At 36.5% G+C, this 25,339-nt stretch overlaps 2 protein-coding genes across 2 annotated transcripts in view; one reads left to right on the top strand and one right to left on the bottom strand.

Moving 5' to 3' along the window:
• The window catches only part of slc17a5 (solute carrier family 17 member 5), a 950,640-nt gene that overhangs the window by 821,216 nt on the left and 104,085 nt on the right, over window positions 1-25,339 (bottom strand). The window lies entirely within an intron of this gene.
• The window catches only part of kcnq5a (potassium voltage-gated channel, KQT-like subfamily, member 5a), a 157,503-nt gene that overhangs the window by 95,767 nt on the left and 36,397 nt on the right, over window positions 1-25,339 (top strand). Inside the window, 6 exon segments of the mRNA XM_051959839.1 lie at window positions 10,288-10,378; window positions 14,648-14,774; window positions 16,019-16,194; window positions 17,687-17,812; window positions 22,337-22,447; window positions 23,833-23,928. Of these exon segments, the coding sequence (XP_051815799.1) occupies window positions 10,288-10,378; window positions 14,648-14,774; window positions 16,019-16,194; window positions 17,687-17,812; window positions 22,337-22,447; window positions 23,833-23,928 (727 nt within the window).

Raw genomic sequence — 25,339 nt, 5'->3', positions numbered from 1 at the left:
GTCTGTCAGCCTGTGTCTAGTTAGCGGGAACACACAAAGACTCTGAAAGCTTTCCGGCGCTCCTCGCGCCCATCCTCAGTGCATCCCACATCATGGAAAGTTGGCCTCCGTCCTCCTCTTTCTTTCCCTCCGTACCCGTCTCCCAAACCCTCCTATCTCTCTCTTCGTCTTCGTCCGTCTAGATTTGGAATGAGACGACAAACAGCTGCTTTTAAAGCCGGCAAACTGGCGAGGAGTCGTGCCGGTTCTTGACGTTGCAGGTTTGATTCTCTACGTAGGTGCATTTCACGCTTTGTGGAGAGCATGTGGCGGTTTTCACCCTCCATATGAGATATTAAATTTAAATTTACCAAAAAAAGGTTTGAAATTACCCACAGGTTCACACACACCTCAAGACAGGCGTCACAGCATCTCCTGCTCCCACTGCTTTGAAAAAAGCAGCAGTTTTCTCACATTTTCTTCTTCTATCTTTAAGCCGCTGATGCTGTCGGCATTAAATGACGTAGCAGTGTGTGTCGTCTTTATAGACTACATATAAACATGGATGATGCGTCACCAATTCCTCACACTGCAAAAAAACAACATCAAAATATCACAGAAATTAGCAGAGTTTATGCAGCAATGAGAGGTGGACGTATAACGCCAAGTTCATGACGCTTGTTTGAGCCAAATCTGTGCACATTCACATTAACCCTCGTGTCGTCCTGCAGGTCAAAATTGAGCCGTTTTTAAAGTTTGAAAATGTGGCAAAAGATACGTATTTTTACAGTGAAACTTCTGATGTTCACACTTTCAACATTTTTGTGAAATTATTCAACATTTTTTGGTGGAAAAAATGAAATGTTAAAAATGTTTCTTAAGAACATTCACAAAAAATCCCAAATCCAGTGAATTTTGCTGGATTTTGGATTTTTTGTGAATATTCTTAAAGAAAACAGAAGTTTTACTGATATTTATGGAATCACTTTAGAAATTTTTAGGATTCTTTTGGAGGATTTTTACTCATTTTTTGAAAATATTTACAAGAATTTTCTTGCCAAATTTGGGGGATTTTTAAATAAAACTTTTGAAGAATTTTTTTAAGGAATAATTGAAATTTTCCTCCTGAAAGTTTTGCAAATTTTCAGATATTTGGGGATTTTTTTTTTGCTGATTTTTTTTTTTGGATTTTTTTCAGACAAGGAAACAATATTTTTGGTGCCCGTAAATGAGGACAACAGGAGGGTTAAGACATCTCAAATTAGGAGGTTACATGAAAGCAAAAATTTATTTTTGAATGAAAAAGTGCTATTTTTTTAGCATAACTGGCTTATTTTAAGACACCTAAGCTTGACAATCCTGGTAAAATAGAGCTTAAAATAAAATTTCCAGCTAATTTTAAGATCTTAATATTCTAAATATCATATCTTATTTCAAGAAATCTTACCAAGACATTTCCCACTTGCTCTATTCACAGATTTTTTTCACTTTTTTCATGGTAAAAGTTCCTTGAAATAAGTTTGTTTTCTTGTTTGCATTTTTTCCAGTGTAGACTGCCGGCAGGTCTCCAGCTCTCTTTCTTACTCTTCTTTCTCTCCCTGTCAGCTCTTCTTTCTCTTTATCTGCTGGTGTGTGCTTTGGTTCAGACCTCCTGCTCGGATTATGAGAGATTTCAGGATAAAAGACGTGACAGAACGCAAGAACAAGTATTGATAAAAATCCAAATCGAAGAAAGGACTCTCTGTGCTCAGCCTGTTCTCCCAGCTTGTCACCTCTTCCCTAAATCTCTCCGTATCTTTATCTCTCCGGTTTTATTTCCAGTGTACCAATCTTTCCTAGAAGGAGAAACGCTATTTATTTTTCCATCTTTCCCTCTGGTAACCTGCTGATCTCATTCCTGTAAAGTTCGGTCGTTTAGCTTCACGTCATTCAACGTTTTATCCGCGGATTTCTCTGCTGCAGTTTTCGTTTGTGTGGTTTGTTTTGCTGCCTTCACATTACGAGGCCTCTCCGTCTCTCAGTTTTTCTCTTTTTCTTTTTTCGCTCTTTGTTTCCGTCCCTTCCTCTCTCTCCTGATTGAAAGGGTATGCATGGTTGGCACAGAAAGAAAGGAGGAAACAGATAATGATGGCGGACTGCAGTGTGGAAAACCTTGACCTCTGCGCACCCGATCTGTCACACACTTTCACTCAAACGCTTATTTGAATATAAAACGCTGCTTCTCTGCACTCCTCAGCTTTTACAGTACACGAGCTTCAGGATCCCTTCAGAAGAGCAGATTTACAGTCACACACAGTCTGTTTGATGATTTTAAATCTTTTTCCACTTAGACGTGTCTTCTGGGAGGCAATTTATTATCCGCATGAAACAGCAGAGTCAAACACTCCTCCCTCTGATGCTGGATGTGCAGCAGAGAGCGAAAAAGGCAGCGAGTGTGACATGGAACATGCCGAATACGACGGCTGGATGTGTCCTGACTTTAGCGGGGTTTCTCTCCAGGGTGTTCAAAGGGGGCAGTTTTAGGTGCCCTCTGGTTCCAGAAGTGAAAATTAATTTTCACAATTGGTTGCATTTGTGGAAGAAAAATCCAATCTTGGCAAAACCACTGGAGCTTCTTCTTTGTGTGTGGAAGAACTGATCGCTTTTCTAAGTTCTTGGTTTTCCCATGAGTCCAAAGCAATCAGAAAAATGTAATCAATGGACAGCTTTGCCTCAGATGCGTTCGCTGAACTCAGACTTGTCACTGCGCGCTCATCTTTTGGTGGTTAATCTCTGTACACTGGGAAAAAAATGCCCCGCCCAAAACAAGAAAAAAAAACTTATTTCAAAAAACTTTTACCTTGAAATAAGTGAAAAAATCTGCCAGTTGAACAAGTGAGAAATGTCTTGGGAAGATTTCTTGAAATAAGATGTGATATTTAGAATATTGAGATCTTAAAATTAGCTGGGAAAATTATTTTAAGCTCTATTTTACCAGGAATGTCAAGCTGAGGTGTCTTAACCCTTCTGGTGTCCTCATTTACAGTCACCAGAAAATATTGTTTCCTTTTCTGAAAAAAAAAATCCAAAAATCCAGCAAAAAATCTAGAAAAAAATCCTTAAAAGTTTCCCTTTAAAGTTCTATTTAAAGAAAATAAAAATAAAAATATCTACAAATTGTAAATATTTTCAAAAAATAAGTAGAAATCTTCCAATAAAATCTTAAAAATATCTGAAGTGATTTCATATATATATATATATTAGTAAAACTTCAAATATTTTCTTTAAGAACATTCGGGGGGAAAAAACTATTTCCCCCCCCAAATGTTCTTAAAGAAACTTTTTTTTTACATTTCTTTTTTCCACCAAAAAATGTTCAACAATCTCCCAAAAATTTTTGAAAATGTCAAAGTTTTCACTGTGAAAATATACATTTTTTCCACATTTTTAAACTTTAAAACGGGTCAATTTGACCCGCAGGACGACACGAGGGTTAAAACAAGATAATTTCAAGATTGTTTGACTTAACAAGATATTTAACATGCATTGTCTTAAAACAAGTCCCTCCATCTGCTGGAATGTCGTTTGTTAAGAGAATTTATCTGAAATCAAGTGGGATGAGACATTTAGACTAAAAATAAGACAAACAGACTTGGTCAGATTTTCAGTTTTTGCAGTGTAGGTGACTAATAAAGTGCTTAATTCACATCGAGGGCTGAGCGGTGCACCAGAGTTATCGACCGTACGTCATCCAGCTTCCAGCTCGTTACTTCTGTCTGCAGCTGAATCATTTCACCATCAGTCAGCACACTGCAAGAAACCAGACTTAAATAGACACGTAATGTTCCTGAGTGCATAGCGATGTCAAGAATGTGCTAAATGCAAGAAAGAAAGGTGAACTCTAACCGTATTCGTCATCATGAATTTGATTTACCATTTTATAAAAAAACACAAATGTTTCCTTTGTCCTCGTGCAAAAAAAGTACATTCTGAAAGTGTTCACATTTAGGAATGATCTTTTTACAAAACATTATGAACAACCTGAAATTTCTGAAGAAAAATTAGTGAAATGTCATCATTCAGCCTCAGTTTATCATTTCCACATTACAACTAGTTAAATAGTGTCTACAAAGGAACACAACATTTAGCTGTGTGGAACTGAGCGATGTGGTATTTTATGATCAAAATGACAAAAAACAGACCAAAAAAAAGACAAAATATTACAAAAATGAGACACAAAACGGCCAAAAATAGACAAATGACATGAAACAGAACAATAAGAGACAAAGTTACAAAGACACAATAAAATGACGCAAACAAGATAAAAAATATGAGGGACAAAGAACAAAAAAATGCACAATGAAACGCAAGCGAGACGGAAAGGACAGACAAAACGACAACAACATGAGAGAAACAAGACAATTTTACAAAAATGAGACAAAAAAATGACAAAAGCGAGAAACAAAACCGGAAAAAATAGACAAACAACACAGGCAAGACAAAAAATACTCAAAACGGCAAAAATGATACACAAAACAATAAAAGGAAACACAACAATAGCATAAATAAAATGACAAAAATAGGACAAAAAACACAAGCGAGACTAAATTGAAACGCAACGCGACAAAAACGAGAAACAAAACAATAAAAACAAGACAAAATATTACAAAAATCAGACACAAAATGAAAATAACTGACAAATGACACCAAACAAAACAAAAAAAGAGACAAAAATTTGACAAAAGTTACAAAGTCACAAAAACATGACGCAAACCAGACAATAAATGAGGAACAAAGCGACAAAGAAACAAAAGTTAATCAAAAACAAGACAAAATATCTCAAAAATGAGACACAACGACAAAAGAACAATCTAGAATTTTACTTTATGATCAAAATAACTTGTCATGTTCTAGAAATTATTTAGAATTTTAACTTCATTTGTGTTTGACTCCCAGATGTGCCGTTTTCCCTCAGCATGTCTAAACAAACTGCAGATCCAGAAGGAAAGCTGCCGCTCATGTAAATGTAGTTTTAGAGTCGACATGACTGATTTTGCCTCTAAATGTAAATCACAGAAGCTTTTCACTTCCACCTGACGGACTGATTCCACTCAAGGCTGCAATCACAGACTCAGAACACAGAAATAATGGGGTGTTTCTTTCATTCTGCGTCGGTTTTTGTCCCTCCGCTGCTTTCATTTAGTCACTCAGAGCCTGATTCTGAAATGCTAATAGCGAGCCCACAGCAGAGCATCATGATTTCTTTATTTCGAAGCCGAGACCTTGATCCAGAACCTTTTCCAAAATGTGTAGTTTCACATTCAGAGTGTCATTTCGTCGGAGCGCTGACATTCAGCCGAGACTCTGAAGGGTGTTGGGAAAATTCAGTTTGGTCCGAGGTTTCATTTTGAAACCAGAAAACGTGTTTTTATGTGCGTGGTTTCATCAAACTCTCAGCTGAAGTGTGGTTCCACCTCAGATGACATGTGGTGCTTTTAGAAGAATACAAACACAGTCTGAGCACATTTTCAATGTCAGCTTTTATTTTATTTTATCACAAATAATTCCATCAGTTTACCTCTGGAGTTCACTTTAGAAGAATGACTGCTCTTTAAAAATTAGCGGAGTTTGAAGGAACTTTGGGGATATTTAAGGAACTCTGCTTGTTTGGGAGGTTCTTGAAGAAACCTTTAATTAAAATTAGAGAAGATCTTTCCAGAAGAACCGCCAATAACTCAAAAATCTTTGAGGACATGTTTCTCTAGACTTAGGTGGACAGTTTACACGTTTACTGTGAAAATAAAATGAACCGTAAGCTTTATTATTTGTTAATTTATTTATTATCTTTATTGTTCTGAAACTATTCCGAGTTCGTTGAGTAACTTTGCTGTTGTTTAATTATAGAAGAATTACCTAAAGGGTCAGTCTGTAACTGAGGGAATTTTGAAGTCCATGGGATATATCTGCATACATTTTTATTCAAAATAAAAAAAACTAATGTTTTTATGTTCATTATGATCATGTCTTTACAAATTCTTTTATTATCTATTATGGAAACAATCCCTTATTAATAAACATGACGGGATATCACTAAAATATCAACTAAATAACCGTCTGAATTTAACACCAACCACCTTCTGATTAGATAAACAATAATAAAATGAGCTTTTATTGAGATAATCAAGACAGATATTTATTTTTTTAGCAATACATCAAATTTTATATAGAAAAACACAAATTAAATCCCTTTCTATTAAGCTCCCCGTTACAAAAACACCTCTCCAGGAAGTGTGTTAATTCCAGATCACATGACCTGCTCACTTTGTTCCTTTTTTGGTCATTTTCAGTCTGTTTTGTGAACATTTTGTGCTTTTTGTTGGCATTTTGTAGACCTTTGTGGCCGTTTTCAGCGCGTTTGTGATAATTTTAGGTGTTTTTATGGTCATTTTTCAATGTTTCATAGTTATTTTGTGACTCTGATTCTGTGAATCTGACTTTTTCTGTGATCATTTTGTGGAATTTTTTTAGTCATTTAATGCGTTTTTGTGGTCATGTTGTGGCTGTTTTGTGTGTCTTGGTGCTCATTTTCTGTCTTTTTTTGGTCATTTTCAGACTGTTTTGTGGCCATTATAGGTCGTTTTGTGTTCATTGGGATTCTTTTGTTTCTGACAGTTTTTGGTGATTAAACGTGTCCTGGAAGGATCGTGGCTGTTCCTGAGGAACAAACCTAACAGGAGGATAAAAAAGACGATCTGTTTCTGTGCACGAACACCAGAGTTTTCAGACTTTGAGGAGTTATTCTCTGAATTTCTCTAAACCTGTATTACCTTAGAATCACAAACTCCACCTTTGAGCCTTTATTTCATGACAGGAAGTTTTTCAAACTGCTTCTCGCTGTCGCCATAATTTCCTAAAGTCACCGACTCCTGCAGACCCTGAGGGGAAGCTCATATTGTGCTGTCAAACACGGCCTCTTTGGCTGCTTTTAGTCTGCCACTATTTTTTTTTTCAAATAATTACAGTATAGCACCGTGAGCGCTGTTCAGAACCCACACACACCGAGAAACAGCACCGCCTTAAAGGTCCTACAGCTGTCAGGACACAATCTGGAAGGAAATAAATCATGTGCATGTCTGACAGCGGCATTTGAGCCTTTCTACTGTTGTTATGCTTGAAAAGAAGTAGTTCTGATGAAGCAGTTCTTGACCACAAAAGCAGTTTGTTTTATCATTTACACAAAGAAAGACGACACAAACCAATCAGAAGTTGAGCCGGACTTTTAGGAGATGACACAGTGTTTGTACAGAACATAAATGAGGCATAAAATGACAAAAACAAGACAATATATGACATGAACGAGACACAAAACGACACAAATTAGATACAGAATGAAACAAATGACACACAAAATGATAAAATTGAGACAAAACGACACAAACAATACGTAAGATTTCATATGAATGGAACACAAAATAACAAAAATGAGACAATATATGACATGAAGGAGATACAAAATGATACAGATTTGACAAAATGAGACAAAACAACACAAAAAGTACATAAGATTTAATATGAACGGAACACAAACTGATAAAAATGACAATGTATGACATGAATGAGACACAAAGTGATGCAAATTTGACAAAATGAGACAAAGCAACACAAACAATACATAAGAAACACAAGAAACATCATAAATGAGACACAAAACGACAAAAACAAAACAATATATGGCATGAACGACACACAAAAATGACACAAATTAGATACAGAATGAAAAATATGAAACAAAACGACACAAACATTACATAAGATATACTATGAATGGAACACAAAATGACAAAAATAAGACAATATATAGCATGAACGACACACAAAATGACACAAATGTAATTTTGTCTCACTTCTGTAATTTAGTGTCTCTTGTTGCTGTGATTTTGTGTCACTTTTTGTCTCATTTTTTTTGTTTCTCATGTGTGACATTTTGTTTGTGCTGATTTTCGACACTTTTGTCTCCTTTCTGTTGTTGTGGGTCTCATTCTTCTTTTGTGTCTCACTTTTTTCTAATTTTTTTGCGGATTTGTAACTAATTTGTGTCACTGTGTGTCTCGCTTGCATCATTTTTTTGTCTCATTTGTGCCGTTTTATGTCTCATTCGAACAGTACACCACTTTTAAATTTGACTACTTTTTGTTTGTGTCTTACAGTAATTGATGACAGTAATTTGATGGAAAGATTAAATAGACAAACTTAGTGCTCTGAAAAGGAGAGAGGAGCGAGACTGGAGGACATTCTGTCCACAGAAAACAAGCACTCAGAGATCTGTAGAGATGAACCATAAATATCAGAAAGACAGATGGCATCTTTAAAAAAAAAACAAAAAAACAGAAAGAACAGTTTAGAAATCCTGGGCAGAGCGGCAGGCTGCGACTGCTAGCCGCTGCATATGTTGCCCGGAAGCCGGCGTATGAATTTTAATCTGTGTTTGCTCATTAACCGAGTTAGCATATGACTTAGGAGGAGCTGAGTGCTTTCCTCGCTGGCAGCCGTCAGACAATGAGGGGAGCTCTGATTGGCAAAATGAAGACTGATGCACTTCATGTTTGTGTTGTAATTAGGAGCAGAGCTTTATGGAGATTTATTCTGAGTGCATCGGTGTTTGTACAGCTCCACGCTTCTGCTCTGATCTTCAAATAAGCTTCAGCATTACTGTGAAATGTGGAAACATTAAATCCCACCACGGCAATTATTCAGCAAAAAGTACGCAGATAATTGGACGCTAAATGGCAATACACATATTTTCTATCTTACTTTCAGTGGAATGTAATATTGAAAGCTTTAGTTAAAGATACCAGCTCTGACATGTCTTCACTGGGGTATAATGGAGATGAAGCTCAGTTTGAGGACTTTGTCACAACAGCACCAGCTGCCAAACTGGATAATCGCTAAAGTTATGGTTTAAAGGTTTGTTGCACCCAAATTACTACTCTCTGCCCCAGCAAGTACTTACAGTTGTATGGCTTTATTTCATCCAAAAGACTACTTTCTGTCAAATTGCTTGTAGTATTAAAGGTTTAATCTGCTCAGTTTGTCATTTCTTAAAAGTTAGTTATGGTTTTGAAGGTTTAGTTAACTCAAAATAATACTTTCAGCCCAAGTACTTCTAGTTTTTAAGGTTTAATCCACCCAACACAGGACTTTCTGTTGTCGTACTGTGAGTTTTTGGGGTTTATTATACTCTTTATACTACTTTATGTCCAAGTTTTTGTAGTATTAAAGGTTTAATCCACTCAAATTGTACTTTCTAAGAAACAAGTTATGTGTTTCAAAGTTCATTCCACCCAAAATAGAACTTTCTGTCAAGTACTTCTGGTTCTAGAAGTAAATTCCACTCAAAATGCCACTTTCTGTTAAAGTGCTTGTAGTATTAAAGGTTTAATCCACCTCGATTGTACTTTCTAAGAAGCTAGTTATGGTTTTGAAGGTTAATTCTGCCTAAAATGGTACTTTCTGTTGTAGTGCTTCCAGTTTTAAAGGTTTATTTCATCCAAAACACTACTTTCCATCCAAGTATTTGTAGTATTAAAGGTTTAATCCGTTCAAATTGTAATTTCTAAGAAGCTAGTTATGGCTTTGAAGGTTTAGTCCAACCAAAATAGTAATTCACCATCCTCTGATTTCCGGCGCTCTAGGAACTACATCAGCCTATTCGTTGCGTTGATTGGTTGTATACCTATCCAATTGCTGCAGAGTGATTTGAAAGACAACCTTTTAGCCCGCCTCCCTCCCTGTCAAGAGTTCCTAGACCCTTGTGTCTTCAGACCTGGGTCTAGCGCGGCTAGGCTAACTGTTAGCAGGAACAATAGCAGATGTCAGCTCATGTCAGACAACAACCAAAGACAGAAGCAAAACAGCTTCAATCTGTTGGCAAAAATAAAAGAAATTCAAAGGACTGAATGGCAGAATGACAACAGAATTTGGAAAACACAGCTTTAAAGTCTTTTAAAGGCTTAAATCTCCCCTCCTAAGTAGCCAACAGCAGAATCTACTGCACAGACTTTGTCAGCTTCTACTGTGATCAGGGTTTGTTTGGCTTTTTTTCAATCTGTACCGAGTGTGAATCGACTGAATCTCCACAAGTCCAGGTGAAGCTTGAACTAGCCTGATCCTAATAATGCTCTTAAATCCCACCTATTGTGTCCTGGCAGGGGGTTAAGTAATCACCTTCAGTTATTCTGTGTGCAGAGCTGAAGCCTGTTATTTAGTGATTTAATGTTATTTGTTGCACATTATGTGACTTTTTGTGTGTGTGTGTGTGTGTCTCCACAGGTTCATCCTGGTGTTTGGATGTCTGGTTCTTTCTGTGTTTTCTACAATCCCTGCTCACCAGGAGTTCTCCTCACACTGCCTGCTCATCCTGGTAGGAAACAAACACACAAACAACGCATAATGTGACACGACCCACCTTTTTACGGGATTTTTGACTGAAAATCTAATATGTACCGTTAAAAAGTCTTAAAGAAATTGCGCTTGTGTCCATTTTTGTGCCATTTCCTTTGAAACAATCTGTGCATCAGTGTTTGAAGTAACTTGAGAAATATTACAGCTGGAGTCCTGAAATTTTGTAGCTTCATTGATATGTACACCCCCTGTCAAAAGTTTTAGGACGCTTTCTCATTCAAATGAATGTGAAAGTGTCCTAAAACTTTTGACAGGGGGTGTATGTGTGGTCTTCAGTGGTGCAACTATACTCTACATTTTAAGAAACAATTAAAGCTACTGTTGGTGCCAATCACATCAAATAAATATCTTCTTAGGGTAAAAAAAATCAAAGTTTATTGGTGGTGGAATATCGTAATTCACCAACTTCTCACCATCATATCAATGGATTTAGTTATTCTATCAAAGCTGGGTTACACCATTGAAGATAATATTTGCATATCAATGAGTCTACACAATTTCAGGACTTTGGATAGAGTATTTCTGAAGTTATGACACTTCAAACCACAGATTCGTGCAAAGGAAATGGCACAGAAATGGACGTGAGCCCAACTTCTTTAAGACTTTTTAACTCATATCACATATCACTAGTTTTTGAGTGAAAAATTCTCCAAACAAATACACAAACAACGCACAAATGCACAAAGATGCCCAGCGAGTGTAGCTGACTTTATATTTAAAGGGGAACTTCGGTTTTTTTCAATCTGGGGTCTATTTCCATATGTCATTTCATACATGTGAGTGATGGAGAAATGAATTTTCAACATAGCTCCAGTATTTAGCCAGGCAGGCAGCTTAGCAGCTCAGCTAGCGAAAAGTATAGGGCAAGAGGCCCCCCCCGCGTCAAAGTCCGCCCGAACATGCTTTTTTTCCCCCACTGACCGGCTCGGATAGTCACAACGAAGCAAATCTAGAAAGCAAATCTCGTTCCAAAATCAGTGTTTTGGCGCGAGCTATCGCACGATTTCGGAACGAGATTTGCTTTCTAGCGTCCTGAGCTTTGGATACAGACCACAACAAAGAGCGATCGCCAGGTAATGTGGAGGTTTTCGTTCACTTCTCATCTCCAGTATGTTGTGGGACACTCATTGAGACTATCTGAGCCGGTCAGTGTGGGGAAAAAAGCACGTTAGGGTGGACTTTGACGCGGGGGGGCCACTTGCCCCATACTTTTCGCTAGCTGAGCTGCTAAGCTGCCTGCCTGGCTAAATACTGGAGCTATGTTGAAAATTCATTTCTCCATCACTCGCATGTATGAAATGACAAATGAAAACAGACCCCAGGTTAAAAAAAACGAAGTTCCCCTTTAACTGATTAATACTGTCAGATTAATAGTATTGAACAGAGCCAAACAGTGTCTAATGTGTGTGTTCTTGTACATCTACTTTTGTGCAAATTAATTTGACTTTTAGACCTTGAATGTGCAGGTATTTCTGCAAAATAAGGACAAACTGGTCAGTATTTGTGTGTGCAAACATCTTAAAAATTGTTCAGATTTGATTTTAAGGCTCAGGTTGAGGTTGTTATTCAATCGCAGGAGTTTATCAATGAAGATCCTCACAAAGCCAGAGGTACAGATGTGTGTGTTTTTGTGTGGTTGAATGACGCTCATTTCTCCATTACAAATGCTGATTGTGCGTTCCTGGAGCTATAATGAGCCGCTCTGATTGCTCCCCTGCTGCGGCAGATCAACATCGCCTCGTTAGAATTCAGTTTTACAGCCTGCGCCTCAGATGTGATTAAATAGAAATTCATCGGTCAGAAGCAGGTAGGAGGAAAAACACAGCGTAGCTCGGATACAAACAGGAGGCGTCCTTCATTCTTCACCTCGGCAGACGCTTTCGTTTCCACTTGTTCGGGTCTTGAGAAATCCGCGAGGCGCTCAAAGTGCAAAAAAAAAGCATTTATTTCCAAAACAGTGTCCAAGTTACCGTGGATGATTCACAGAGCACACGGTGAATTATTACCACAGAGCTTTGGTGGACGGTAAAATGGAACCATGCGAGCTGTGTGTATTCTAATGAGGATATTGTTAGTGGAAATAGAGTGGGTGTTTGTGTTGTTATGGTTAAGTCAATTCATTTGTTTCAATTCAGTTTTATTTATACAGCACCGCTTCACAACATCAGTCATCTCAGGGCCACTTCACATTGTAAAACCAAGACTGTACAGTATTATATTACAGAGAAAAAGCCACTTATTCCCTCAGAGGAAGCTTTTAGTGACGGTGGGAGGAAAACAAACCCCTTTTTAAGCATTTTAAGGCAACACTTTGTCATTTTTTGGAGCTTTTTCGGACGGGAAGACCGATTCCGCTGTCAAATCTGTTGATGAAATATCAACAGCTACCAGATAGTTAGCTTAGCTTAGCATAAACAATGGAAGCCAGGTGTGACAGCTATCCTAGCTTAGTCCAAATGTAAAAACAGCACACCTACTAATACATTTAAAGCTCACTAATTCATATTCCTACATCTTGTTGGTTTTATCTGTTGCGGTTTCACTTGAAATCTCTCTCTGGTCATGGATTTAACCCCTTAAAACTCCTCTCCATACATCAAAGTTGCATATTTGGAGGATTTTTCACTTTGAAATAATCTCCTCTTGCTTTGAAATGGCCCTTCCACACAAGTAAACAGGATTGGATCTTTAGATTTGTGATGTAAGAAACCCTTAAAGTCTAAATCTGTGTTTTTGTCATTGGTACGCTTCAAAGTGCGAATGCTCAACTGTGGCGTTGACTACTTATTTACACTATGATATGTCTTTTATTGTGTAAAATTAAAAGTTAAAAAGGTAAAAGAAATGTTTTGGATTTTCTATCAGTAGGGTCTTTAATGTGAGAGTTGTATTGATCTTCTCATGTAACTCTCGCCAAAGAAAGACTCGGTACATTCCCCAAAAATGACAAATCATTTCAAGGAAAACTTCAGTTTTTCGGTTACTGTTCTTGCTAAATATAAAAGGTAAACAATGCTCCCTTTTTCTCAGCAGATATTTTAAGTGCAGTTGTTACTAATTAATATGAAAAAAGGATTGCTTGATGGAACTGAGACAGTTAACACATTTCGAAAAAATGTGGAATGTGGAATGTGGAAAAAAATATATTTTCACAGTGAAACTTCTGCTGTTCATATTTTCAACATTTTTGGGAAATCTTTGAACATTTTTTGGTGGAAAAAAGAAATGTTAAAAATATTTCTTAAATCAACCAAAATCTAGCAAAATTCACTGGATTTTGGTTGATTTTTATGTGAATGTTCTTAAAGAAAATATCAGAAGTTTTACTGATATATATGGAACCACTTTAGATATTTTAGCATTTTTTTGGAAGATTTTTACTCATTTTAAAAATATATTTACAAGAATTTTCTTGTCAAATTTGGTGGATTTTTTAAAAAAAATAAAACTTTTAAGGGAAACTTTTACGGAATTATTGGAATTTTCTTCCTGAAGGTTTTACAAATTTTCAGAAATTTGGGGAATTTTTTTTCCAGATTTTTTGGGATTTTTTTTTTTCAGGCAAAGAAACAATATTTTTTGGTGCCTGTAAATGAGAACAACAGGAGGGTTAATACAAGTCCGTCCATCTTGTTGAAGTGTCACGTGTTCAGTGAATAAATCAAGCGGGGTGACACATTTTCACTAAAAATAAGACAAATAGACTTGGTAAGATTTGGAGTTTAATGTCTGTGGTTAAAGATCCTTCTCTCATCAGAGCAGGAAAGGCTTCAGGTGAACCTAACAAGAGTAGCTCGGCTCCACTAAAGTGTCACAATAAGCCAAAGCAGTGAAGCAGCAAATGTAATAAGAGAGTCCGAGACCTGGCACCCCTAAATGGAACGGAGCCATTATTAATGCTGTTAATTACACCTGAGCTCTCCTGCCAGAACACTTCAAAATGTTTAGTTTAGTGACCATAAAGTACACTCATAAAGATCTGCTCAAGTTCCATGAGAGCACAAGTAATTATTTTTTTCACATTTACCTCAAATTGACCTTCTAAGTAGTTATTTAAAGAGTCTGAAAGCACAAGTGAGTCACAGTACTTGTGTTTTCTGAGCCGAGGACGCAGCAGCAAACCAAACTCGACGCTTGACCTTTTGCCATTTCCGCTGTCTTTCATAATGCGATGCTTTTACGGCCCTGAAAGCTTTAAGTGTGCGTGTTTGTGTGTGTCTTCCTGCAGGAGTTTGTGATGATCGTCGTGTTCGGCCTGGAGTACATCATCAGGATATGGAGCGCCGGCTGCTGCTGCCGCTACCGAGGCTGGCAGGGACGCCTCCGCTTTGCCAGGAAGCCGTTCTGTGTCATCGGTAGGTCTGTGGCAAAAAAAGAAAGAAAGAAAGAACAAGAGCCTATAAAGACGTCTCTGTACAATGCAGCAAACCTTTCCTGTTTGTCTGAGCAAAAGAAATGGAACCATTGACATGAAACCCAGGGTTTTGTTGATTATTTTAGCTCAGAATAGAATAGACACAATACAGATAAATAATAAAATAGGAAATTAAAAGTGTGAAATATACTATGATTAAGACATCTACTAAAGTGAAAAATGCACCCATGAAGTGTCAAATGTTAAATTATTTTGACATTTAAAAAAAATCTGATAACAGCTGCTATCTGACTTTTTTTTTTTTTTTTTTTTTACACAAAAAATAGAAATTAGATTGACAGCTTAATGACATATTGTCCATCTGGGGTCCCATGAATCATCTACAACAGCAGAAACACTCCTTTGATACTTTTTTCATACTTTTTCTCTTTTATTGTTTTTAAACCTTCACTTTAACCATCCTGTTGGCTTCATTTACAGGCACCAAAAAATATAGTTGCCTTGTCTGAAAAAAATCCAAAAATTCAGCAAAAAAATTTCTGAAAATTTGCAAAACCTTCTGGAAGATTATTCCAATAATTCCTTAAAAGTTTCCCTTAAAAAATTATTTTAAAAAAACAACCTAATTTGGCAAGAAAATTCTTGTAAATATTTTCAAAAAATAAGTAAAAATCTTCCAAAAAAATCCTAAAAATATCTAAAGTGATTTCATGTATATCAGTGAAACTTCTTTATTATTTTATTTATGAACATTCACATAAAATCAACCCAAATCCAGCCAATTTCGTTGGATTTTGGTTGATTTTATTATGGCACTCCTGTGATTCCATACACGTCTTTCTGACCAAATCTGAAAGTGAATTTGTTCACAAGGGTTCGTGTGATTGAAATTTAGTTGGTTTGTGTGTAGAATGTAAAGAGTTAACAGCAGAATTTCATCTGTAGTGTATAATCAGCGTCACTGCTGTCATAATAAATAAACAAATCGATTTAAAAGAGAGTTATTCATGATCCTGCTGTTGCTGGACGAGGAAGACGTGTGGTGTTTTCAGGTTGTAGACAGACGGAGACTAATAGAGACAGAAAACAAGCAGCTTCTAGTGGATCGATGTCTGTTTTAAAGTGATGGACGGCTGGTCGGATGGATTTTTAGGAATGAGGCGAGTCGACCGGAGTTCCTGCTTCTGAACCGTGACCTTTCATTTTCACTCTTTTGCTCCCCAGACATCATCGTACTCATCGCCTCGGTTGCCGTGGTTTCAGCCGGTAGCCAGGGCAACATCTTCGCCACGTCTGCGCTGCGTAGTCTTCGCTTCCTGCAGATCCTGCGCATGGTTCGTATGGACCGCCGGGGAGGGACCTGGAAGCTGCTGGGATCTGTAGTTTACGCACACAGCAAGGTGAGTTTGTCTCAGAGGTTTCAGATCGTTTGGACTTTAATGTTTTAGAACATATTTAGAGTGGTCATCAGTAGGTGGACCCTTAGAGATCACCAACCAGTGGTGTTAATCTAGATTATGTAGGTTTAGTTAGGATGGACGCTGCTTCTCTAGTTTACCACCCAGTTCTTCTGTTGCGTATTCCAAACTAGAAAAGCACTCAGAGAGCGCAGTACTCCACCAAGGCTGCTCAGTTCCAAATAATTTCCAACAGATGAAATACTTAATAAAATATGACTTTGCACTGAGCACAGGCATGTGTTATGCATGTGCATGTCATGTATTTATACTGAATCATGTGTAAATTACTCTTATTAAGGTCTGTTGATCAGTTCATCACTTTTGGCAAGCCTTTGTTTTGCTAGTGTTAAAATATCCGTCCCCTCCATGCTTTTATTTTGAAGGCATATTCTTAATGTTACAGACTTTTATTTTGTCACCATTCCAGCAGCACAGGAAATGTTATCTAAGAAGCGGGTTCCTGACATGACGAAGACGCTGCTGAAAGTCTGAAAATTCACGTAAAGATGAAAGAATACTCATTATGATATTTTATTTTATGATCCAAACAACTTGTCATGATCTCGGATTTGTTTTTCTTAATTTGAGGTTTTGCAAAGTTAAAATTTGCGGTTAATGTCTTCTCTGTAATTTTTACGCTTTACAAAATCATCCCGCTGGCCTGATTGGACCCTTTAGTGGGCCGGTTTTGGTCCGCGGGCCACAGGTTTGACACCCCGGGTTGAGTGTGTAATAAGAAAAGGTTCAACATCAGCTTAATGGAAAGAGAATAAGGAGAAGAGCAACTGTATAAACAATTATTCTAAATAAATATGAATAATCACACAATAACTGAGGTTAAATCATTATTACAATACCAACTAGCTGTGTAGAATAGGAGTAGAAAATCAATAATATCAATAAAAAACATGGTATATAAAGGAACAAGTGTGGTCTTACTCCATTTACTGTGCTCTATGAAGAGATAAAGATAAGTAAAAAGCTTTAAAATCAGTTTTAGTCGGGTCATTTAAAAGCCTGTTTTATATCACTGGTACGTCACATCGTCTCGATTTTATCCCATCATTTCCTTCTCTGTGTCCCTGCTGCTATTTCTATGTTATATTTCTATTAAATATGTGCAGTTTTGTGATTTTTGTGCTGAATTTTAAGGTGCACCACGCGAGGAATGAGTAAATTACAGTAATTATAATCTATTTATCACATGTAGGTAAGAGCGGGTAATTATGCTATTTTTCCTGCTGCTTCTGCAAACAAAGTAAAAATAAATAAATTGTCTGTGCTTTCCGATGATCGGTGATGCACGGGGTTAAAAAGAAAAGTAATTTCCCATCTCTAAAGGGAGCGATTCAGTCGAGAGCTGTCTGTTTTTATCCGGTTTGAAGCCCTGCGTGAAGGAATCGTTCATGAGACGTGATTGTTTGTGCTGCAGGAGCTGGTGACGGCCTGGTATATCGGCTTCCTGGTGCTCATCTTCTCCTCCTTCCTTGTCTATCTGGTGGAGAAAGAATTCAACAAGGACTTTGCCACCTACGCCGACGCTCTGTGGTGGGGCACGGTGAGACAAAACACGAAAACCTCCTACACCCTACATGCATCCTCCTTTTCAACCTAAAACTGAACAAATGTTAAAACTGATTAAACATATTTGTGCTCTGTAGCACGCTGATGTAATAACCATTCACCCAGATACTAAACTGTACATAGCGCAGGTTTTAAATCAACTTTTAACTCGTTAAATATGTCCTCACAGTGTTCTCCAAACTCGACAGACCACTATGAAGTTCCTGCTTTTATCTGACAGCGGCGACACGTTTCCATTTCCAGTTCCAGTTTGACCCTAATGACAGCCGCGGTACAAAAACCAGCAGAGACGCTCTTTAAAGTCACACCCGGCCGTCTGCGCTGCTCTGTTTCCTCCTACGTCCTCTCCTGAAAATGTGGAGGAAGAAAACACACAAACAACAAACGGCCAAATCAATAAATTCCATTTTCTTCTGCTGCCAGGTGCGACTGGCCTGTCAGCCTCGTGGGAATGAAACCCTGACACTCGGTGTTCCTGCGCTCGCTGGCCTCGGCACATCTTTCTTTTCTGACGGATGCTAAAAGCTGTTATGCCTTTTTTTTTTTTTTCTTAGTTCTTGTGAAGGCCATTAAGCTTTAAGAGGGATGAGTCAAAGCAAAAGCTGTAACTGTGAGATTCAGAGGCTGCATTTCAGGATCTGTTTAAATCTCTGCTGATTCCAACGATGCCTCTGTGCCGCTTTTATTCGGTGCAATAATAAACACTCCGGCTGCTTTTTAGACTTTTTCTCCTTCAACAGGTGTTCTGTTTATCTCTTCAGTCTGTATCTGCTTAAAAAGCAGGAAACTATCTCAACTTATCACAACTCCACAAGGTCAGAATCCGTTTTTTTTTTGTTCGACTGCTGCGAGTTTCTAACGTAATCAAGCTCTGACAATAAATTTATGACTGAGGAATAACACTCTCTTCACTAAATTTGTGGAATAAAAACTGCATAAAGATGAGGACGGCTTGCGTAGTCATAAAAACTTGACTTTGAGTTGATTTTGAGTAAAAAAAAATGTATGTTTGTTCCGTTCCAGCTCTGCTAGTTTTAAGGGAAGCAGCACAAAGCAGGTGTTTCTGGTTTAGCAAAGCTGTTTATTGCTCAGTAATACGACCGACAAACAAAGGAGGCGAAGCTGCAAAGTAAAACCAGAGCCTGTGTGTTTAATCAGTGACAGAAATAAAGTCAGTAAATAAACTGAATGAAGAAAACAAAACACAAACTGGAACACAAAGGCAGCGGCAGCAGCAGCCGGATCCTGGTGGAGAAAAAACATCTGTTTTTGTTGTTGTAAGTCTTCAAAACTCACAGATGGAAAATAAAAGCTAGTTTTACTTTCTAGCGATGCTTCTGCTGAATCTAAAGCATCTCAGCTACAAACTAAGCCCACCAAATGTTCTGCACTGGAAAAAAGGCCCCTCTGAAAGCAAGAAAAAAAACTTACTTCAAGGAACTTTTACCTTGAAATAAGTGAAAAAAATCTGCCAATAAAACAAGTGAAAAATGTCTTAGTAAGATTTCTTGAAATAAGATGTGATACGGTATTTAGAATATTGAGATCTTAAAATTAGCTGGAAAAACTTATTTTAAGCTCTATTTTAGCAGGTTTGTCAGGCTTAGGTGTCTTAACCCTCCTGTTGTCCTCATTTACGGCACCAAAAAATACTGTTGCCTGGTCTGAAAAAAAAAATAAATTAGCAAAAAATTCCCCAAATTTATAAAAAAAAATTCAAAATCTTCAGGAAGAAAATTCCTTGAAAGTTTCCCTTAAATGTTTATTTTTAAAAAATCCCAAATTTGGCATGAAATAAAAATAAAAAATAAAAAATCTAAAAAATTGTAAATATTTTCAAAAAATGAATAAAAAATCTTCGAAAAAAAATCCTAAAATTATCTAAAGCCATTCCATATATATCAGTAAAAGTTGTAATATCTTCTTTCAGAACATTCGGGGGAAAAAATCAATGATTTTTCCCCCCAAATGTTCTTAAAGAAACCTTTTTTAAACAATTCTATTTTTCCACCAAAAAAATGTTCAAAAATTTCCCCCAAAAATTTGAAAACGTGGAGGTTTTTACTATGAAAATATATACACTTTTTCCACATTTTTAAACTTTAAACTGGGTCAATTTGACCCACAGGACGACACGAGGGTTAAACTTATTTCCAATTTTCTTGTAAAATGCAACTCAAAACAAGAAAGTTTCAAGATAGTTTGACTTCCCAAGATATTTAAGATGCATTGTCTTAAATCAAGTCCCTCCATCTGCTGAAATGTCTCTTAAGTGAATTTATGTTAAATCGAGCGCGATGAGACATTTTGACTAAAAATAAGACAAATAGACTTTGTAAGATGTTGAGTTTTTGCAGTGTGCTGCCGGCTGTAAGAGTGAGCACGAGAGTCTTCATGCGCTACCAGCATCTGAGGAAATGAACATCCAGTGGACTTTTTTTTTTTTTTTTTTTGATGGCACTGTCACCACAACAATAAAAAAAATACCTAGTGTTAGCACGCTGCATGGCTAATGTGACTAACATTACCATTAGCTCTGTGGAAACTGCAGCGATATTAATGATTATGCATCATGTGATCAGTTGTTGTTGTTAATCTAACCAAAAAAAATTCTATTTACCAGTAAGGCAGACGTCCAGAGACACGAGTCACACTTTTGTCACATATTGCTATTTGACAAAAGTGTGACTCATTAATAAATTGCAACGCCTGTAATTAAGTAGATACATTTTTAAACTCATCCCACCACTACTTTGGACAGATAAAAACATTAAATATACGTCACCACATTCCAGTGAGCATCCAAGTAGATCACAGTGTAAATATACTCATAAAATAATTCAATTCAGTATACTTTATTGTCCCACTTGGGGAAATTTGTCTTGGACTCAGAGCTGTGCTACCAGTATTGCACAAAAAACACATTAAAACAGTATTGCGCATAAAACACAAAAAATACAGTATTGCGCATAAAACACAAAAAAATACAGTATTGCGCATAAAACACAAAAAAACAGTATTGCGCATAAAACACAAAAAAACAGTATTGCGCATAAAACACAAAAAAACAGTATTGCGCATAAAACACAAAAAAACAGTATTGCGCATAAAACACAAAAAAAACAGTATTGCGCATAAAACACAAAAAATACAGTATTGCGCATAAAACACAAAAAAAACAGTATTGCGCATAAAACACAAAAAAAACAGTATTGCACATAAAACACAAAAAATACAGTATTGCGCATAAAACACAAAAAAAACAGTATTGCACATAAAACACAAAAAAATACAGTATTGCGCATAAAACACAAAAAAACAGTATTGCACATAAAACACAAAAAATACAGTATTGCGCATAAAACACAAAAAAATACAGTATTGCGCATAAAACACAAAAAAAACAGTATTGCGCATAAAACACAAAAAAAACAGTATTGCACATAAAACACAAAAAAATACAGTATTGCGCATAAAACACAAAAAAACAGTATTGCACATAAAACACAAAAAATACAGTATTGCGCATAAAACACAAAAAATACAGTATTGCGCATAAAACACAAAAAAAACAGTATTGCACATAAAACACAAAAAAACAGTATTGCGCATAAAACACAAAAAAAACAGTATTGCACATAAAACACAAAAAAAACAGTATTGCACATAAAACACAAAAAATACAGTATTGCGCATAAAACACAAAAAATACAGTATTGCGCATAAAACACAAAAAATACAGTATTGCACATAAAACACAAAAAAAACAGTATTGCGCATAAAACACAAAAAAAACAGTATTGCGCATAAAACACAAAAAAACAGTATTGCACATAAAACACAAAAATACAGTATTGCGCATAAAACACAAAAAAAACAGTATTGCGCATAAAACACAAAAAAAACAGTATTGCACATAAAACACAAAAAAATACAGTATTGCGCATAAAACACAAAAAAATACAGTATTGCGCATAAAACACACAAAAAAAACAGTATTGCGCATAAAACAGTATTGCACATGTCCCGAGGGTCACACATGACACAAACATACACTATAAAAAATTAAAAATAAAAATAACTGCACAATCTTCGGCCTAAGCAGCATTGTTTAGGAGTTTGATGGAGGTGGGAAAAAAATGAGTTCTTAAAACAGATGAGTCTGCAGTTGGGGACTCTGTACCGTCTGCCTGAGGGAAGGAGCTTGTATTCTGTATGAAGGGTATGTGACGGTTCAGTCACTATCCTCTGAGCTTGAATTAGAACCGTTCGCTCATAAATGGACTGCAAGGATTGGTAGTCATTTTTCCCCATCACCTTCATGGCCGTGTGCACCAAACGAGCCAGTTTAAGCAACAGGACAACAGGAAAACACGACCTACTATTGATTAAAATAAACTGGTTAAAGTTTGCATTCCTGTTCCAACATGTAAGAACTAATTTAGCAGACAGTATAGAATGAGTCATCATCCCTGTTCCCTGACATCTGACCCTTCAGATCACCCTCACAACCATCGGATACGGCGACAAAACTCCCCAGACGTGGACTGGACGCTTGTTATCGGCTGGTTTCGCTCTGCTGGGGATCTCCTTCTTCGCCCTTCCAGCTGTGAGTGAAAGAAACACGAAGATTACAGCACAACAAGCACTGGAAAAAATGCCCCTCTTAAACAAGAAAAGAAAACTTATTGCAAGGAACATTTACCTCGAAATAAGTGAAAAAAATCTGCCAGTAGAACAAGTGAAAAATGTCTTGGTAAGATTTCTTGAAATAAGATGTGCTATTTAGAATATTGAGATCTTAAAATTAGCTGGAAAACTTATTTTAAGCTCTATTTGAGCAGGATTGTCAGGCTTAGGTGTCTTAAAATGAGCCAGATCTGCTTAAAAAAAAAAAAAGCATTTTTTTCACTCAAAAATAGATGTTTGCTTTCATGTAACCTCCTAATTTGAGATGTATCATTTACAGGCCCCAAAAATATTTGGTATTTCCTTGTTTTAAAAAAATCCAAAAGATCAGCAAAAAGAATTCCCCAAATTTCTGAAAATTTGCAAAAACTTCAGGAAGAAAATTCCAATAATTCTTTAAAAAAATTCCCTTAAAAGTTTTATTTAAAAAAAATCCCGCATATTTGACAAGAAAATTCTTGTAAATATTTTGAAAAAATGAGTAAAAATCTTCCAAAAAATCCCTCATTTACGGGCACAAACAAAATATTGTTTCCTTGTCTGAAAAAAATCCAAAAATTCAGTAAAAAAATTCCCCAAATTTCTGAAAATTTGCAAAACCTTCAGGAAGAAAATTCCAATAATTCCTTAAAAGTTTTATTTTTAAAGAAATCCACAAATTTGGCAAGAAAATTCTTGTAAATATTTTTATAAAAATTAGTAAAAAATTTCCAAAAAAATCCTAAAAATTTCACGAATGATTACATATATATCAGTAAAACTTCTAATGTTTTCTTTAAGAACATTCACAAAAAAATCAACCAAAATCCAGTGAAATTCGCTGGATTTTGGTTGATTTTTTGTGTGTCCTTAAAACGCATTTTTAACATTTCTTTTTTCCACCAAAAATGTTCAAAGATTTTCCAAAAATGTTGAAATCAGAAATTTCACTTTGAAAATATATATTTTTTCCACATTTTCAAGCTTTAAATGTGTCAATTTGACCCGCAGGACAACATGAGAGTGAAACTTATTTTGAGTTTTTTTGTAAAATTCAACTCAAAACAAGATAATTTCTAGACTGTTTGACTTAAGAAGATATTTCAGATGCATTGTCTTAAAACAAGTCCCTCCATCTGCTGAAATGTCTCTTGTTCAGTGAATTTATCTTAAAATGGGATGAGACATTCTGACTAAAAATAAGACAAACAGACTTGGTAAGATTTGGAGTTTTTGCAGTGAGTGATTAAAGATGATGCCTTTTTGCTTTGATGAATTCTCTGCCGGTTTAAACCCAGCGAGCGGCTGTGTGTTTTCTGCATGTAGGGCATCCTGGGGTCAGGGTTTGCCCTGAAGGTGCAGGAGCAGCATCGACAGAAGCACTTTGAAAAACGAAGGAACCCAGCTGCCAGCCTCATCCAGGTAGAAACAACAAACACACACACTCCGCCTTCACTCCTTTCTCCCTGCAGCAGCTGAGGACCAGCCGGAAGACAAACAACTTTCCTCTCCCTTTCTGTGCAAATGTTTCATGTTTTTTCTCTGTGCGGTTTCAACGGTGTGTGTCTGAATAACAGCGTGAGTGTGTCTCCTCGTTACCCTTTGATGAGTGTGTTCGGAGCACGCTGGAGTGTCGGTGTGTGTCGCCGCTATCCCAGCCAAAGTGTTTCATTAAGAGCGCCCTTAAAATCAGTGTGTGTGTGTGTGTAGCCGGCGATGACTAACGGTGTGTGTGTAAAGCGTCCAACAGCAACACACACCGCTGGGATTTATTAGCCGTTTCCATGGCGATAGCTCTCCGGGCGGACGCTCCTCCAGACCGTCGCTCATCCAAACGGACAGGACCGGCTGCATCGCTTTCTAATGAACAATAAATATTCACTGGAAAAAAATACCCCTCTTAAAGCAAGAAAATCAACTTACTTCAAGGAACTTTTTACCTTTAAATAAGGGAAAAAATCTGCCAGTAGAACAAGTGAAAAATGTCTTGGTGAGATTTCCTGAAATAAGATGTGATATTTAGAATATTGAGATCTTAAAATTAGCTGGGAAACTTATTTGGAGCTGTATTTTACCAGGATTATCAAGCTTAGGTGTCTTAACCCTCCTGTTGTCCACATTTACAGCAACAAAACATGTTGTTTCCTTGTCTGGAAAAAACTCCAAAAATTCAGCAAAAAAATCCCCCCAATTTATAAAAATTTGCAAAATCTTCAAGAAGAAAATACCTTAAAAGTTTCCCTTGAAAATTTTATTTAAAAAAAAAAATCTCCAAATTTGGAAAGAAATAATAATTTAAAAAAAATCTAAAAAGTGTAAATATTTTCAATAAATTCATAAAAAATCTCCCCCAAAAAATCCTGAAAATATCTAAAGTGATTCTATAAATATCAGTAAAATAAATCAACCAAAATCCAGCGAAGTTCGCTGGATTTTGGTTGATTTTTTTTTTGTGAATGTTCTTAAAGAAACATTTTTCTTCCAATTTTTTTTACATCAAAAAAATGTTCAAAAATTTCCCAAAAAATTTTGAAAATGGAAGTTTTCACTGTGAAAATTTTTTTTGGTTTTTCTTTCTCACATTTTCAAACTTAAAACGGGTCAATTTGACCCGCAGGACGACACGGGGGTTAAAACAAGATCATTTCAAGACTGTTTGACTTAACAAGATATTTCAGATGCATTGTCTTAAAACAAGTCCCTCCATCTGCTGAAATGTCACTTGTTATGTGAATTTATCTTAAATCAATTGTGATGAGACGTTTTGACTAAAAATAAGACAAATAGACTTGGTAAGATCTGGAATTTTTGCAGTGTGACTAACGGTGCGTAC

The sequence above is a fragment of the Acanthochromis polyacanthus genome, chromosome 15 (assembly GCF_021347895.1).
Source record: "Acanthochromis polyacanthus isolate Apoly-LR-REF ecotype Palm Island chromosome 15, KAUST_Apoly_ChrSc, whole genome shotgun sequence".
Lineage (NCBI taxonomy): Eukaryota > Metazoa > Chordata > Actinopteri > Pomacentridae > Acanthochromis > Acanthochromis polyacanthus.
The sequence above is the reverse complement of the archived record's forward strand: the minus strand, read 5'-3'. Positions and strand labels throughout refer to the sequence as shown.